This window comes from Cydia fagiglandana, chromosome 1 (assembly GCF_963556715.1).
Source record: "Cydia fagiglandana chromosome 1, ilCydFagi1.1, whole genome shotgun sequence".
NCBI lineage: Eukaryota > Metazoa > Arthropoda > Insecta > Lepidoptera > Tortricidae > Cydia > Cydia fagiglandana.
The window spans coordinates 11,763,901-11,782,726 of record NC_085932.1 but is presented as its reverse complement, the minus strand read 5'-3'; the positions used below and the strand labels follow the sequence as shown (position 1 = coordinate 11,782,726).

The window sequence follows — 18,826 nt, the reverse complement described above, 5'->3', positions numbered from 1 at the left end:
CGCAAGCATGTTCCAGATTCGAATTCATACCGCGTGAACATGGCAAAAGCGAACGACAGGTTTAATGACGCGCAACAGAAGGGGCGCGTGCGACGGCGACAGCCACCGAAGAGAAATGCTCAAGATCGCAACCGTGACCATGCTCTACCTTCCCGCTAACCGGTAGGTTTTAATTGAAGCATCAACAAAATATTGCAAGCAAGAATTGTGCAAAATCCAAATAAAAAATATTATTTATTTTATGGTTACAACAAGCTTTTCAGCGAAGGAAAACTTTGAAAAGCCATTCCGCAATCTACATCTGCAAGATAACTGGAGGAGGTTTCTGGACTGGAGGTATCTCTCGTCTATGAGTGCATTTAGATGTAGTAGGTATAATAGTGTCTATATAACAAGGTAAAAGCTGAAGCTGATAAATATTTTTAATTGTTGGTGATACTAAATGATAACGTTGGTTTGCCGCAAGCAGTCCAGGCAGATACAGATAGATAAGAAAATATTCTAAAAAACTCATGTAGGGTCAATAAGAATTCGCACTATAGATATTGATGGTAATTATGGTAATCAGAGAGTTTGGTATTGTTCCATCTTAGGCAAAAATGCTTTCAAGAATGAAAAAGTGCACTCGACATTTTTGTAAGAGAAAACAGACCTACTTTAATTGCTTTAACTACTACAGACCTACTTTAATTGCTTTAATGTACCTATGCCTAAATAAGCTCAAGTTCACTAGATAGGTATATTTATTTATTTAAGAAATGTTATACAAAGTTTTGTTTGTAATTCGAAGGTCAAAATTTCTCTTTTATAAGCGAAACGAAATGGTAGCACTTTGAATCTAAAAATAGTTTTACCAAATTAACTGGATTCCTCAACGGAACCAGTTAACGGTCGCTTCATCTAATCACCTCAGATAATCGTTGTCACGCCTCCAGTTTTTGTTGCTCGACATTGGACTTGCCTTATTACCTATCTAGAGCAAATACCAGTTACATATAAGTACTGGTGTATACTCGTATGCGCTTATTAGACTGCACAATTTCTCGGGCCCATAAAAAGCGGTTTTTGGATTTAACGAAGGTACATACTAATGCTCTCGCGCTCGAGAGGAGGCCTGTGCCCAGCAGTGGGACGTATATAGGCCGATTTTTTTTTTACATACTAATGCGTTGTTTTAATAAACGCAGCGTCATCATGTGTTAAGCTTTGTGCGTTTATCCTCATTTAAAGATAAAAATATTTTTCACAATGACATATAAAAATTAAACCTACATACAGATTATTTTCGTTATTTTTAAAATTGTAATTCAACTGAATCACTGAACAGATTCTACTTTTCTGTCTACAAATACACAACTTAGCCAACACATTATTAGCAGGCGTGAAACATGACAGAAAGCCTGTAGCCAAATAAAAAGTGAAAAACAATTTGCGTATAGTATTAACAAAATATATATAACACTGTTCATCATGCTAAAGATAATCTTAATGTAGGTAAAATAAATAATGTTACGAATCAAGGTTAATTATTAATAATATACAAAACTAAATTTGGAAACTACACTACACTGTAGTGTTAGTATGAATAGTGACAGTCTGTGTCATGCCTTGAACAAACAAATACTGCCCAATATTTCTTTATCTTGTAGCTTGAAGCTAATACTTCTAGATTCATTTTTTTAATGTAAGACAATGAGTGCGACCAGCCCTTTTCTTGCCGAAAAAGCAGGTAAGATGTAATTGTTAGACGGGTTTGGCATAAATATTATTGTTAACGAATTTTTAGGTTATGTTGTGTCCTAGGATACACAACGTGACAATAAGCTGAGTGAGGACCTTTTGGCACAAATATTTATGTAATTGAATTTTAGTTTTGTGTTATTAGTTATTATTATTTGTGCTAATAAACATCTCTTATTTTTATTCTTATGTTTAGCAAACGTCTCTTTTTGCGTTTTGTTATGTATGGGGCAATCGATGTAAATGTGTAAATGGTGGTGCTAAAATAAAGTAACCACACAGTAACCACAATTATTTGTTTATTTGGCAACATCATTGACCCTTATAAACTATCTTTAAATGTAATATTTAAATTAACGCCATCTACTCGACAGTAGGCCAAAGGTTATGTTATGGCGCCTCGGAGTAATTAACAATGGAGCCGCCATTAACAGGCGTTCCCCGCTGTCGAAAATAGGCGGCTAATGGTCAACCACATGTCAACCATATGTATGGACTGACGTTTATCTGACATTACGTACCTATATAATACATTTGATGTGCCCCTCCCCCGCAAAAAACGACAGACTATTTTGTACCGAAAATTTTAGACATGGCGTCTCCATTGGTTATATCCTCTAAGTATGGCGCAGGGAATATTACGCAAAACTCTGCCAACCCCTACCACTATCCATCGGGGGGTCTACCGCGAAACAAGAAAAACGAAATTTCCTTATCTAACCTCTCTATCACTCTTGCCCATTCGAGCGATAAAGAGGCATAACTAAATTTAGATTTTTGCGTTTCCCGGTAAGCCCTTGTTAACAAACCGCTTTGATGCATCAATTTCATATTTTATTGTCTGTGAAAACTTGTCAAAAAACAGTTTAAGGCGCAGTATGTAATAAGTTACTCTATGGTTTACTAACTAGCTTAGTGGCTGCACTTGGGCTGCACTCTGGCGGCACGGCAGAACATTGCAGTAAAATTACATGAATGACCCTCACGTGGTATGTTGATATCAACAAATTTATCTTGTTGACTTTTGACTTAGCAGCCTCGCTGCAATGCAAGCATTGATAGCAAATACAAGTAGTACGAGTTAAGCCCCCTCCAGACTATGCGCGTGAATCGCGGGCGAAGCCGCGAACGCGAGTGTGGAGTCGATTTCGCTGTCCGCGAAAATCGACGCCACACTCGCGTTCGCGGCTTCGCGCCGCGATTCGCGCACGAGTGTGGAGGAGGCTTTATGCCGGCCGGCCGCCGCGCCGGCCGCACTGTGAAAACAAATTTACTTTAGAGACATAGACATAGTATCGTGTTATCATTTAGAATCTTGTGCTCACTGTTCAGTACCTAGTTATAACATTGAAAACGAGCACTTATGGTGTTTCATTCTGCTGCTTTAAGATATTATTGAACATTGATTACGACTAGGTAATATAAAATATAATATAAACAACTGTAAATAGAACTCGAGGAAGCGATCTGATCAACAGCATGACTAACATAAGCACAGGTAAGGTATTATCTTTTATTGTCTTCCGCTCTGATCTCACATCTGTTGATGTTGATTCAAGACATAATTAAGTAGTTTTAGGTAAGCAGTGTCACCAATTATTTATACCTCCCTACCTAAAATTTAATTAGCACCGACCGAATTAGGTTTTTTTAATAACTCCACCGTAGCGTAGCGTAAACTATTTATAGTCGCACCAATAAAAGTCTGCAGCGGATTTGATAGCCCACGCAATGTAAGTGTTATGTATACGCATAGTGTATACCTCATAATTTCATAGAAGTTTGACTTCTATGAAATGATGACTTATAAATAACACTTGCACTGCGTGGGCTATCAAAGTCGCTGCAGACTTTTTACGGTCTGACTAATTTAGTTAAATAGTCAAGTGTATAAAATTTTAAGATAGGTAGCTACTCCCCATTTTTCGATGTTGCTATATCGCCATAATAATTTTGCAAAAGCCAAATCAGGCTTTACCGATTTTTTTTTTACGTTTGCTGGCTTTACTTCTTCTGCTTATTCCTTGCGTCTCAAATATTTTGACAGAAATCAATACGTTTTTGCAGGTGCAAACTATCAGATTCATCAAAAATCCTATGAGAAGTAAGTTTTGAACTCTTGACTTTTTTTAATATTAGCAGCCATCGTACATTTTCCAGCATTTTTGGTGCAGCGGAGTGGTGTTAACGGAATTGGTATAAATAATTTCAACCCTAATGATTAATTAGCGTTAATTACGTTAATATTAACCTTAAGTTACCATTTCAGTTGAAATTATCTATACCAATTCCGTTAACACCACTCTGCTGCACCAAAAATGCTGGAAAATGTACAATGTCTGATTATTAGATATGTACTTACCCACTAAATAATAATCTTACAGACAAGTAAGTAAGAGGTCAATAATAGGAATTTGTCTTTTACAAGTTGGTGGCAAAAACTCTGCCTACGGTGTCATCAAGAAGACCAAACGCCATCATGGGAACCGGCGTGGTGGGGAAGGGTTTTCCCGTTTCCTATTTTCTCCACTTATAGGCAAAGTGCACAGCAACTTTTAATTATTATGTTCTGTAAGTATTTAATCATTAGGTACTTTAAATTTGTCACGTATTGATGGGCGGAAATTTTATTTGAATAGTAAAGGCAGAAATTAGATATTTGTATTATGTTAGTGAAGGTACTCCAAAGGTGGTCAAACAATTCAGGTTCAGCCCAGCAACATTTTAAGCAGACAAGTTTTTTGGCAATTTATTATTTTAAAGAGTCTCTTCCCACGGAGGTCTAGTTCTGCTGGGGCGGTTTTTAATTAATAGAATAAGAATAAGACGAATAAGAAGACGTTGACCAAGTCTTTGGCGGTGGTTGAGAAGGATCTAATCTAATTGCTTACTTATTATTTATGGCAGTTTACTAAATTATAAGTAATTATGAAATTATATCTAATGATATGAATAATTATTAATGATAAATTGTTCTTTTTCAGTTCTCTTGTCATGGGGAATATTATACGCAGAAATAGGGGAACCGGTAAGTTTAAACGGAGAAATTCTCAGCATGACACTGCTAGTCATCGCGGCGTACTTAATCGGGTGGTTGTGGCTGAAAATTACCACATTGCCGGCACTTATAGGAATGTTGCTGACCGGGATCATATTTCAAAACGCCGGGCTTGTGCATATGACCGATAATTATAGAAAACTTAACCAGGATTTGCGGTTAGTTAAGTTCTGTAGACCATTCAGCTTCAAATGTCTTTAGATAATAGTTAAAGACTTTTAACTTAGTCAAAAAACTCATCAATCAATCTACCCTTGTTAAACAATCTAATTTTTCACACCACCTATTCGGAAAAGAGCTTTTTCTTCCCTGCTAGGAGGGATCAAAGTGGCACTTTTCCTCCCTGCTAGGAGATATTACATTATTTTCTTATTTTACATTTTTTTGTACATTATTTTTTTAGCTTAAATAATCTGTTTAAGCATAGATTGTGTCAACACTAAGATTTTTTTTATTTTCCTCATAGTTGATGTGAAAAGCAGTATGTGTCACACGGTATCAACATTATTTCGTCTTGGGCGTTAACACTTGAATCCCTCATTATTACGCTCAGGATTCTACTTTAGAATTGTATTCTATTGTAGAATCCATCGCTTCATTCAGGATTCAGTGTACGCCCTTGGCGGAAATATATCATTTTGTTCCCTTGTAACACAAACTACTATTGTTTCGCATTGTTACTAAAATACTTATTACGGCTACTCGTTTTAGATTATTTTAATCTGTTCTCACGTAAATCCTATATTATTCCTATTTGTTTTAGAAAAGTCGCTCTAGTTATCATACTAACGCGTGCTGGGCTCGGTTTGGATGCTAAAGTCCTACGGAAGCACTACGCAGCAGTTCTTCAACTAGGCCTTTTACCTTGGCTAGTAGAATGCATATGTATCGCCATTACTACACACTACCTTCTAGCCTTGCCTTGGATTTGGGGTAAGTAATTTTCTTGACATAGCTCAGACAGTAGAGTGTGGTAGGTAGTCGCTCGGGCAGATAGATTATATAATGAATGTAGCAAAGCATCAGTCTAACCATCTGATCAAGATAGCTGGAAACCATAAAAGAGTTAGAATAGAACAGCGCATAACGGATGATTCTGTTTTAGCTGAGTGCCATTTTCATTTGGCTTATGAAAATTCAGGCCCTAAGGCCAAGAGAAAAATAGAATTCTATTAGAATTTCATTGAGTACTTGCTAGATAAAAAGCCTTTTTTTATAATGTTTCAGGTTTTCTCCTAGGCTCTATGATAGCTTCAGTGTCGCCTGCCGTTGTAGTTCCATGCCTGTTCCGATTAAAGGATGGAGGATATGGAGTCGCTAAAGGTATACCGACATTGCTGCTCGCGGCTGCCGCTATCGACGACTCGGTCAGCGTAGCTGTATTCTCAATTATTCTTAATGCCATGTTTTCCACTGGGTCCGTTACGTGGAACATCATAAAGGTATATGGGACTGCATAAATCAAATTTGTTTTTAACCAACTGTTACGCACATCATCCAAGGAATCGTGTATTTCTGTCACCCCATAAATGTTATTGTCAACTACCTTACAAATTACAACTTTCAAACCAGTAATATTCTTACAGGGCCCATTATCAATAGTCGCTGGCGTATTACTCGGATCTTTGTGGGGTGCCTTGACTTCCGTTATTCCGGAAAAAGGCGACGTTTACGTGGTTCCTTTAAGATTTCTGGCCTTGTTTCTGGGCGGGCTGTTCTCATTATTCATATCAAGTCTAATTGGATGGAGCGGTTCAGGTATCTAATAGATAGACAGCTAGTTTTTATATGGGTACATTTCGTACTTGATTTGCTGGTTAAATTTAAGGACGAATTGCTACTATTGTATAATGCACCACTTATGTTTATCCAGGTCCACTAGCCATCGTTTCTTCTGGATTTATCGCAGCGTATTATTGGGAAAAGCAAGGTTGGCCCGTTAACAAGAATCCAGTAAGCAATATATTCAGAATATTATGGATCTTCTTTGAGCCAATACTCTTCGCGTTTACTGGAGCCCAAATAACGGCAAGTATCATTAACAATTTCGATGCTAAACATTTTTTAAGGAAATGCCTCTTTTAAAAATTGGTTTGGCTATGTGAGGGGCGTTGTTTTCTCATTGAGAATTGAGTATTTCACATCAACTATCGAATTTCTAAAGGTATGCTATGCTGTGTATATTTTGTTACAATGTTTGCCTTCACTAATTCGAAAAGGTATAACCTTACATAAGTATTATACAAGTAAATAAAATAAATAAAGATTAAAAGACAAATTTACACTGATTGAACTAGTCGCACAGTAAGCTGAATAAGGCTTGTGTTGTGGGTACTAGATAACGATTTATAAACTTATACTTATACATACAAAAGAAACCCATAAAAGGAACAAAATATTTGTGGTAAACACACAAATAAATGCCCTCGCCAGGAGTAAAACGATCATATCAATTAGGTATCATTGCCTTGACCATTCTTTCAGATAAGTGCTCTGGACCCGCAAGTGGTAGCCATGGGTGCGGTCTGCCTGATTATCTGCCTAGTACTGCGATTAATTTCTACACTTCTGGTCAGCTTTGGCTGTGGGCTGAACATAAAGGAGAAACTATTTATTGGCTTAGCGTGGATGGCGAAGGCTACTGTACAGGCAAGTTTTAATATACTATATATGCCATGCCATCAGAGCTTGGTAGAGAAATGTAAAAAAAAATATTCACAAAGAAAATGAATATACAAAGTTAAAAAGAATATATCTTACTGATACTTCAAGTTACAAGTGACTATTTAAAATAATTTTACCTTGTATAACTAATATTGATATAAATAATTATATTAATTAATTACCATTCCATTTTAGGCGGCACTTGGCCCTGCAGCGTTAGACATAATAAACAGCGGAAATAGTTCTGGTGATCCTGAGGAGCTAGTTTATGCTAAAGCACTTTTGACTGTCAGCGTCCTTAGCGTCGTCATTTCAGCTCCTATGGGAGCCATCTTCATCGCACTAACCGGGCCCAGGTTATTGACCAAAGATGGTAAGTAAAGTTAATACAATAATATTATGCAAAATCCAACTAACCTTTGGCTTCCTTATTGTAATGTAAATATATACTTAGGTTCTTATACATTGAAAATACAGTTTACATTTTCGTAGACTTTCCTTATATTTGTTCTGCCTAATCTGATTTCAAATTTGCCTAAATATGGCCTAAATAAAATAAAATACAAATTAAATTCGTAGAAGCGCGGCAAATACTTCTGTCAAATAAAAAAAAATGACACTGACTCGCGTTTACGAATGTTGCTATTGAACAAGCACTTCCACGCCATAGTTTTGTTAGGAACTATAGATCCTAGTGAGTATTAAGCCCCCTCCAGACTATGCGCGTGAATCGCGGGCGAAGCCGCGAACGCGAGTGTGGAGTCGATTTTCGCAGACAGCGAAATCGACTCCACACTCGCGTTCGCAGCTTCGCCCGCGATTCACGCGCATAGTCTGGAGGGGGCTTTAGAACTAAATCTAATTAAATACATTGAAAATGAAAAATTTATCACAATAAATTGGAACCTTAAAAAATATCTAAGTACAGTGGAAACTGGATAAGTGGAATCGCAAGGGACCGGCTGTTTAGTTCCGCTTATCCAGTGGCCTATTTTATAAAGCTACAAGTTACAATTTACAAGCGGAAGTCTCTTTCTAACCCTATGTGTTAGAACGAGACTTTCGCTTGTAAATTGTAGCTTGTAGCTTTATAAAATAGGCCACAGGTTTTCCATTTATCCAGTTTTCCACTTAACCAGGTTTAAATAAAACGTTTTCTCACTTACAGAGGCTCTCGCTAATAGAGGTTCTGGATACTAGTAATGTCGCTTATAGAGGTCACGTATAGTATGGTCAAATAAAAGATCTAGACTTAAATAATCATCTTTTATTAAATATGTATGTAGATATACATATATGTATTAACAAAAAATAGGTATGTAATCCTGACTTTAAAAAAAGCAATATTGTAAATAATCCACAGTCCATTTCAAAAACAAAATCACTCCTAATATTTATTTATGCAAGAGCAACCAGTATGTACTCATACAAAATACGTAGTTAAAACACGAACCATAATGTTAACGAAACAAACTACCCTCCGCGTGACGGTTTATTAAAAATACAGAGCTATTCCACTCATAGAGGTTTCGAAGACGGCTGCTTCCAGTTACAGAGGTAAAAATAAGAAATTTTCGAAAAAATGGATTCCGCTTATAGAGGTCCCAAAATTCCATTTGTAGAGGTAATTCGTTGCCAAGGGACTGGAAACGAGAACTTCGGTCCACTTAAAGAGGTTTTCCACTAACCCAGGTTCCACTTATCCAGTTTCCACTGTATATTCTTTGCTATTTGGAATTATTATATGTAAATAACTCTGATACAATAACTAAATACAGATGTAGTGCATAATTATTTTCCTTCGTACCTATTTTACGGAAACGTACAAAAGTGTTTGTTATTTCAGTCAACCTCGCCACAAAAAGTACTGAGGGTGATTGAAGTAGCATGACTAATACGAAGATTTCTGAGAAAATACGAAAGAAAACAATTATGCACTACATCTGTAGGTACGTAACGCAAAAATTACTAAAGTAGCTAACACACTATCGCACCGCACCAAGGTCATTGAGGGACGCGAGTGTGGAGTCGATTTTCGCAGACAGCTAAATCGACTCCACACTCGCGTTCGCGGCTTCGCCCGCGATTCACGCGCATAGTCTGGAGGGGGCTTAAACAGATTGTGGTTTCCCTAGCATGATACTTTTTTCGTCCGTACGACGTCATTACCTACTTCACGTGTTATTTTTAAACGTCATTAATTCCTATGTATATTTTATAGATATTTGCCGTTTAAAATAACATTTGCACAGTATTAGCTATCAAAATCACTGCCAACTTAGCTTAGTCTAACTCTATCTCGTAAAGCCAAGGAAAAATGATGTTGTCAGGGATTATTAAAATATCAATACAAAGTAACTTAACAATTACATCAAGAGCATACATCTTAGTATAGCTGTTATAGTTGGTCAAGCAAATCTTGTCAGTAGAAAAAGGCGGCAAATTTAAAAAAATGTAGGCGCGAAGGGTTATCGTCCCATAGTAGAATTTCGCGCCTTTTTCTACTGACAAGATTTGCTTGACCAAGTATAAATTTACGTAATTTTTGTTACAGAAACAACAAATTCTTCAAATGAAGAAAACGGCCGTCAAACGGAGCTATCGTCAATACACCTTTGATGTTGTGTGCTCGTACCTTTTCGAACCCATAATTAACTTCCAGGCAACCTACTTACTTAAAAACTCATGATTTTACTTGGTGCTGAAAGATCTGTATTTTAGAATAAGAAGTTCTATTTAAGAACATAATATATGTAAGCGGCTGAAATAAATAAATATTTTTTAAATATTCTTCCAAGTAATTCATATTTTTGATATTGTTTATTTGTTTCTTATTTATAACTTGGTCACGCAAATCTTGTCAGTAGAAAAAGGCGGCAAATTTAAAAAATGTAGGCGCGTAAGGTTATCGTCCCATAGAAAATTTGAATTTCGCGCCATTTTCTACTGACAAGATTTAGGTACTTGACCGTCTATCTAGTATTATTATTTTTCCTAAATATATCAGTAAGTAATGAGTAAAAATTAAAGATGAAATAGGAATTTTACATACGAATACATTTATCAAAAGTTTTGTATAATAAACTATATATTTTCTTAAACGTAATAAGTGTAGCTTTACAACTGTATTTATTGTTTTCAGATTCCTGCTACACTTTAAAAAAAAATTGGTAATTATGAAAAAATCACAAATACGTTTTTAGTCTTTTCTACTTTACGCTTTTTTTTTGTTAGAAAGTGCATTGTTCTAGTTCCAAAACTAGATTTCTCATTCTTAATTTATCCGAAAATGATATATCACATGCCCTAATAGGTATAGTTTTAGAGAAATGTTGCTCCAAGTGAAGCGCGGCGGCGTCGAACTTCCCCCCCTCCCCCCCACTAAATGAGACGTGGTTCTCGATGTCTACCGGTCTGTATCTGCTCAAGACCAGCTAATAATCAACTGTGCCAAGTTTCAGCGCATAGTCTCAAAGTGCAAGGTTACAACAACGTTGTGCACTGTCAAACTAGCTATATGGGACAATTACCCTTCGCACCAAAATTTTTAAATTTTTCGCTTTTTTCTACTGACGGAAATGGTCAAGCCATGACGGAAATAAAATTATAGCAAATACTGGCCACTAGTACGCAAGTTCTAATAGTGAAAACACACTATCGCACAAAGGTCGCGGTGCGGTGCGATAGTGTATTACGTTCTAAGGACAATCAAGCCAAATTTTACGCCAATCTGATTAAATTGTCCACTCAAATCAGGCCGTGCGACGACGATTTCGACCGCCGTTTATTACCTACAATATATATTACCGATAATAGTACATTATTGTCGAGGCTCGGAAGTAGCTACTTGCAGGCTGAGGATTCGTTTTAAACGGACGACCTTGGGAGTCCGTTTAATTGAATCCGAAGCCAGCAAGTAGCCTTCCAGCCGAGTCATATATAGTGCTTTTCTCAAAAATGGTGCAAGAAATATAAATATCATAGAAATATTTTACAAAAGCAACGTTCGTACATATATTTTTGACAAAAAAAAGCCCTTCCCGCCTTTTTACTTTTTTTAATAAAAAAAAAAGAAGTGTATTTTTCTGCCAAAAATACGCCAACCTATTTGAGACATCTAAATAGTCGCGGTACTAATCATCTGTTTGGCTGTTTAATGGACCTGTGCCTTCATTTGGTATGGTCATTTCAACTTTTAAAAAGTTTGGAACTCGACAAATAATGGACTTTGTATGCAACATTGCAGTCCCAAAATCGAGACTGCAATGTTTTTAACTTTTTAATTATTGACTGACCATAAACTACGCGCTTCGCGACCTATTTTTTAGACGGCAAAGTCGACTTTGCCGTCCATTTTTGAGAAAAATCTTTCTCTTTCACTTTCAGACTTTCAGTAGGAGTATTGCTTGTCCTTGTCACAGTCTCACTTTTGTATTCCCCACCGTAAAAGTATTGATTATGGTGGGCAACAAATATTAGGTGGTTGCATTAATTCCCGCTGTTCTCATATAAATGTGGCTAGCAATTTCTAGACTAAAGTATAATTACTGTGACATGTACAATTTTGAAGCTTGAAAGATACTTGAAAGTGTGGTAATATAATCCAGTTGACAGTCAGCATTTTTATCTTCAATAAGTAATATTTAATACACAGTGAAAAATGGATCGCGATAAGTTATTTTTCCGATGTGTACTTCTTCATTATTTCGATTTGAAAAAAAGTGCGGCTGAAGCTCACCGATTGCTCGCAGATACTTATGGGGAATCTGCTCCATCCGAAACAGCATGCAGAGATTGGTTTAGAAGGTTTAAAAGCGGTGACTGTGATGTTTATGACAAAGAACGGCCAGGACAACCGAAAAAATTTGAAGATGAGGAATTGAAAGCGCTATTGGACGATAATCCCGCTCAATCGCTTAAAGAATTAGCTCAACAACTTGGAGTCGATAAATCAACTGTATCGCGACGTTTGCATGCCATTGGGAAGATACAAAAAGAAGGAAAATGGCTGCCACATCGATTGACCGACAGTGCTATTGCGAATCGGCTAAACATCTGCATTTCCTTACTTGCAAAGCAAAAAAAGAAGAGTTTCTTATGGCGTATCGTGACCGGAGATGAAAAATGGATCTATTTTGAGAATCCAAAACGAAAAAAAACATGGGTTGATCCTGGCCAACCGACAACGTCGACTCCAAAGCGGAACATCCACGCTAATAAGACGATGCTCTGTATTTGGTGGGATATGGAAGGAGTCGTCTATTATGAGTTGTTAAAACCGAATGAAACAGTCACCGCTGAGCGTTATCAACAACAGTTGGACAATTTATACAAAAATTTGATGAAAAACAGACCATCGATTGCATAGAATCGACGAAAAGTGATTCTTCTTCATGATAACGCTCGGCCTCATGTTGCTTTGAAGGTCAAACAAAAGTTAATGGAATTTGAATGGGAAACCCTCCCTCACCCAGCGTATTCTCCAGACCTGGCTCCATCAGACTATCATCTGTTTCGGTCGATGCAGCATGATTTAGAAGACAGGCATTTCAAAAATTATGAAGAAGTCCAAAAATGGATTGCTGATTGGATAGCCTCAAAGGATAGAGCTTTCTTTCGCCGCGGAATTCAATTGTTGCCAGAAAAGTGGGAGAAGGTCGTAGCTGCCGATGGCGCATATTTCGATTAAAATCATGATTTTTTTTATCATAGAAATAAACGTTCAAAAAATCATAACACACAGCGACTTTTAATGCAACCTCCCAATAAAATTGTGTCACGTTGCGTATGTTTTGTCCCTCACGGAGGCACGCGTATATAGCGCGTCTATAGGATCCTTCCATCTATAGTCCGTTTTTTTTAGCATTAAGCCCCCTCCAGACTATGCGCGTGAATCGCGGGCGAAGCCGCGAACGCGAGTGTGGAGTCGATTTCGCAGGTCTGCGTTCTGGACTCCACACTCGCGTTCGCGGCTTCGCCCGCGATTCACGCGCATAGTCTGGAGGGGGCTTTAGAAAGAACTTCGCAGAAGTAAGCTTGTGGTTCCAAATCCGGCACTTTTGGCGGTAATAATTTGAAGTAAATTATATGTATTGACCATGCTACATTAGATAATTCAATAATTATTAACAATTAAAGAGCCTGATAAAAACTGCACGCTTGCTTCTCTGGAGTTCTTTCTAAAGCCCGCTCCACACTCGTGCGCGAATCGCGGCGCGAAACCGCGAACGCGAGTCTGGAGTCGATTTCGCATATCAGCGAACTAGACTCCACACTCGCGTTCGCGGCTTCGCCCGCGATTCAGGCGCATAGTCTGGAGGGCGCAGAGGCGTAACTAGGGGGGGGTTGGAGGGGGCAAGTGCCCCGGGCGCCGTCCAAGGGGGGGGCGCCAAAATGGGCAAAAGACTACCTCTCATCCTGGTAATCTGGCCCACAGCTCAGAAAAGCAAAGAGAAAGCCGATCTTTCAGGTACTCTTTTTTGCCTAGAACTCGACCTTAAAAGACGACGGTAGCGCCCTACCGCCCACCATCCTTCAGTGCGAATACTCTATGCCAGAAACTTCTATCAAGCAGAGGGATATTCGGTAGGAGTTGCTATGCTTTCATTTTATAAGGCGAGCGGGCCGAGTGCTTCAGAGAGTTCAGAGCTGTGTTCCGTGTTAGCGCGTCTTTTCCCTCAGGGGTCTCCTGTCGGGAAGTTACCATTTTATGGACAGTCCAAGAGACTACCTATGCAAATGGATCCCTAGCCCTTTGTCCGGCAGGCGCATATATATGAGCCGTAGTAGACGGAACCTACTCCAATAGCTGCTGCTGCATATCTGTGACATGTTGTCTATCGGACGACAGTAGGTACGGGGATTCCTATATAGGCTGGTTAAAAATAACTACATTCCCGTTGCCAGGGAGGTTTTGGGATTATACTGAGCAACTTTTACTACGGGACCAACCCCGAAATCTCAAAAAAAAAAGTTTACCCTCCCATAGAAAATGGACCAACCAAAATGTATGAACCAGCCAAATTTTTTTTTCGCGACTGAGGGGTTGGTCCCATAGTAAAAGTTGCTCATTATAATCCCAGAACCTCCCTGGCAACGGGAATACAGTTATTTTTTAGCCACCCTGTATACAGGATGTTCTCTACCGCTCGTAGGTAAGTACAATGAGCTGTTGTCTGAAGAATTGTTTGACATGCTGCCTAGTTGCCAACGGTGACAGCTTGCCATCACTGCACCGCTCGCCGTATTAGGATAGGCAGAGTGTTTATCCTCACACCCTAGAACCTAAATGGTCGCGTACTGTGCGGTTTAAGAGGAATTCCTTCCACAGTGGTCGGGAGGAAATTTGTCGAAAAAAGGGAGCTCATTCCACAATAAATTGATTAAGTTCCTTTTTCTCGAGAGGCTACAGTATGGAGATCTCCAAAAAAGTGCATAAGTTTTAAAATGGTCGGCAACGCGCTTGTAACTCTTTTGGAGTGTAGACGTCCATATGATGCGGTGACCACTTACCATCAGGTGGGTCGTAAACATGTTACCCACCGATGTCACAGAATAAATAATAGTACTAGGTACAGAAGACTCACTCTCTAACAAAACGCGTCTGTCACGATCAGCGCAGATATGGGCGCTAGGTGGCGACAGCGCCACGCGCGGCTTATGGCAAACCCCAAAATTGGGGTCGAACGGATGGACTTTTAACTGCCTGTAGCAAAGCGACAACATCGCGGAGTGAGCCACCTGCCGATGTATTAAAAAACACATATACACTGTATTGTCTAAATTAAAAGTAAATTTTAGTTAAAAAAAAAGTAACCCTTTTGTAGTTCATTTCGTTTGTGTGGGGGGGGGGGGGGGGCGCAAATTTGGTGCCTGCCCCTGGCGCCATATCCTCTAGCTACGCCTCTGGGAGGGCGCTTAATGCTAAAAAAAACGAACTATATGTTGTGACAGGGGTGCGATTCTCCTGAAGCCCCCTCCAGACTATGCGCGTGAATCGCGGGCGAAGCCGCGAACGCGAGTGTGGAGTCGATTTTCGCAGACAGCGAAATCGACTCCACACTCGCGTTTGCGGCTTCGCCCGCGATTTACGCGCATAGTCTGGAGGGGGCTTGAGATCGGCCAAACTCGGCTCCGCTCGGCTCAGCATTGCTCCGAGCAATTATTAGGGTTGGCACCACTTGACTTCCTTTGGCGTGCACGACCACAGATAAGATAATCACTTGAATTTTGACAACCCTAAATAGCCGAAAGGGATAGTGCCATATATTAGGAAGGGATAGCCTGATTCGACCCTGAACCGCTGTCAAACTTCGGTTTTGTAGGAAGCATAGACATAATATATATATAGACGGAGTCTCAGCGAGCTGTCACTGTTGCCACTTTTGTTTAGTGTACGATTAACAATGAGGCCCACGTTGCTGTAGCCATGTCGATAAAGTCATATCGATAAACTATCGACATTTCTTACAATTTTAATTTTACTTCAAAGGCTTAACGATACCTAAAATGACCAAAAACGCTTTTATTCTTTATTGTGGTTATCAAATCACAATTTTATAGTCACGCCCCAGCAGGGAACCAAGGGAAAGTTCAGATATTTAATTAAAATACATAAATACCTCCTAAAATAGGTGTTCAGCAATAATTGAATTATATTATTATATTATAATATATTCATTATCCATTAGCATTTCAATTATGTTTATGTTTAACGAAGATATTGAAGCTTCACTTAATCGCTATTTCGTTCCGCTGTGTAGCGTTTATCGATATATAACATGATTAAAATCGACTTTTCACATCCCTAAAAGAGCACACATATACGCTTTTACGCACATAGTAGAAGAGCCGGCCGCAAATTTTCTAACCGACTTGATACCACGATGAAATGCACAATGGTTTCCCATAAAAGTGATGCTAAGTCCGAATTCGATAGTCTGCCACGGCGGAACTTGCCGAAAGTACGAAAAAGAAGGCCACTTCCGGTGCGAAAAAAGGGGGCTGATTTAACCCATCTGATACCGAAATAATAGTTATGGCAGCAGTTAGAAATTTACATGTAGACACATAAAAGCGAAGTCTGCCAGTATTTTTTTTGCCGGAAGTGCTTGGCAGACGCTCTCAAAGGTGGCCAACGGGACCCCTAATTTAACCCATCTGATACCACCATGAAACCAATTCCAGTCGGTAGGTATGAACCCTCATGTCAGGAATATATAAGTCTGCCAAGGCTTTTCCTGCCGAAACACCTTGGCAGACGAGATTATGTAAGCAAGGTCGGCATCGGTTACCCTACACTAACCCATCTGATACCACCATGAAACCAATTCCAGTCGGTAGGTACGAACCCCCATTTTAGGAATATATAAGTCTGCCAAGGTTTTTCCTGCCGAAACACCTTGGCAGACGAGATTATAAACAAGATGACCATCGGTTACCGTACACTAACCCATCTGATACCGCCATGAAACCAATTCCAATCGGTAGGTATGAACCCTCATTTCAGGAATATATAAGTCTGCCAAGGCTTTTCCTGCCGTAACACCATGGCAGACGAGATTATGTAAGCAAGGTCGGCATCGGTTACCCTACACTAACCCATCTGATACCACCATGAAACCAATTCCAGTCGGTAGGTATGAACCCCCATTTTAGAAATATATAAGTCTGCCAAAGTTTTTCCTGCCGAAACACCTTGGCAGACGAGATTATAAGCAAGATGACCATCGGTTACCGTACAGTAACCCATCTGATACCACCATGAAACCAATTCTAGTCGGTAGGTATGAACCCTCATTTCAGGAATTTATAAGTCTGCCAAGGCCTTTCCTGCCGAAACACCTTGACAGACGAGATTATGTAAGCAGCATCCACATACGAGGGATCCGTATTTTGGGATTATACAGATTACGGACATTATTAATAGCTGTAGGCTTATTTATTACTTTATGCTTATACATATTTGTATATAATTATGTTACTAATAAAATATATTTATAATTTATTAAACCTAAACTTAATACATTGGGAATTCATTACCTGCTTACGGCAGTAGTAGGGATAAGTGGGTGAGTTCTGGCTCACTGAGCCAGGCCAACAGTCCCTCCCCCTTTTTTCCCTTGTTGAGGCCCTGCAACCTTGCCTTGAACCCAAACTAATGTCATTGTAGCTCGAATCTAACCTAATCTATTTTTATTGCTTTTAGAATATTTCAATTATCTACTTTTGCAAAGTTAAAGGTTGAAATCTCTATTTCGCAAAATGGAATTTTAATGTGACTTTAATGTATGTGCAGTCTACTTAGAAATTGGGTTTAAAGATATAAAAACACACATTTTATTTCCTATCCTAAGTATCCTATCCTAAGTTTATTCAAATAATATTCTGAACATATATAGTAATTAGACTGGTCATATTTTTCATAAAATCGATTTTGACTGGCAAAGCATATTACTTTTTGGCAACCGGGTTTTTTAACCTAATTAGACCCCGCTGAATCCGAATTTGCCGGTTGCTCGATCGAAATCTTGACCAGAAGTGAGATATTTGACATTAAAGGTCCCTTTTTTTCATTTTTTGTAAATAACTCTTAAACGGTGGCACATAGCAAAAAATGTTCTATTACATAAGTATTCTGCATAAAATTGCCTACAAGAAAGATTCAGTACAATTTTTCGCTAGGATCAATATTCAAAGAGATTTTAACGCGGGAAATTTAATTATAATCACTTCTAAGGTCCCGTTTTTTAGGTTTTCGTAAATAACTCAAACGGTGGCCAATATCAAAATATGTTGTTAGACGTTAATAATCTACACAAAATTTTGAACAAAAAAGATTCAGTACACTTTTTGCAGGGATCAATATTTAAAAAGATAATAAAGAGGGAAAGTTAATTATAATAAATTCTAAGGTTCCTTGTTGTTATTTTTTCGTTAATAATTTGAAAAGTATGACTCATAGCAAAAAAAAATCTATACATAAATAATAAACGTAAAATTTCCTACAAGAAACATGCAGACCACTTTTCGCTAGGATCAATATTTAAAAAGACAAAGCAGCGGGTAAGTTAATTATAATCAATTTTAAAGTCCTTTTTTAGTTTTTTGTAAATAACTCGTAAACGGTGTCCCATAGCGAAATAGGTTTTTAAGAATAAATTATCTACATAAAATTTCTTCGAAAAAACATCTAGAACACTTTTCTCTAGGATCAATATTTCAAGCGATATTAAAGGAAGAAAGTTAATTACAAATTGTACTGAATTGTACTGAATCTTTCTTGTAGGCAATTTTATGCATATTACTTATGTAATAGAACATTTTTTGCTATGCACCACCGTTTAAGAGTTATTTACGCAAAAC

The 18,826-nt window shown here is 38.3% G+C and overlaps 1 protein-coding gene across 3 annotated transcripts; it reads left to right on the top strand.

Moving 5' to 3' along the window:
• The first annotated feature begins 1,462 nt into the window (after positions 1-1,462).
• Positions 1,463-10,220, top strand: LOC134664288 (sodium/hydrogen exchanger 9B2-like). Of its 3 annotated transcripts, none has more exons than XM_063520860.1 (11): positions 1,463-1,729; positions 3,808-3,844; positions 4,169-4,311; positions 4,725-4,956; positions 5,562-5,731; positions 6,026-6,240; positions 6,385-6,556; positions 6,672-6,826; positions 7,283-7,447; positions 7,658-7,835; positions 10,017-10,220. In XM_063520860.1, the coding sequence occupies exons 1-11, from the start codon at positions 1,693-1,695 to the stop codon at positions 10,079-10,081; spliced, it is 1,569 nt and encodes a 522-aa protein (XP_063376930.1). In that variant the 5' UTR covers positions 1,463-1,692; the 3' UTR covers positions 10,082-10,220. The 3 variants fall into 3 exon arrangements, with proteins under 3 accessions (XP_063376930.1, XP_063376937.1, XP_063376921.1); XM_063520867.1 differs by lacking the exon at positions 1,463-1,729 and adding an exon at positions 2,994-3,238; XM_063520851.1 differs by lacking the exon at positions 1,463-1,729 and having other exon boundaries at positions 3,539-3,844.
• Positions 10,221-18,826: the final 8,606 nt, after the last annotated feature.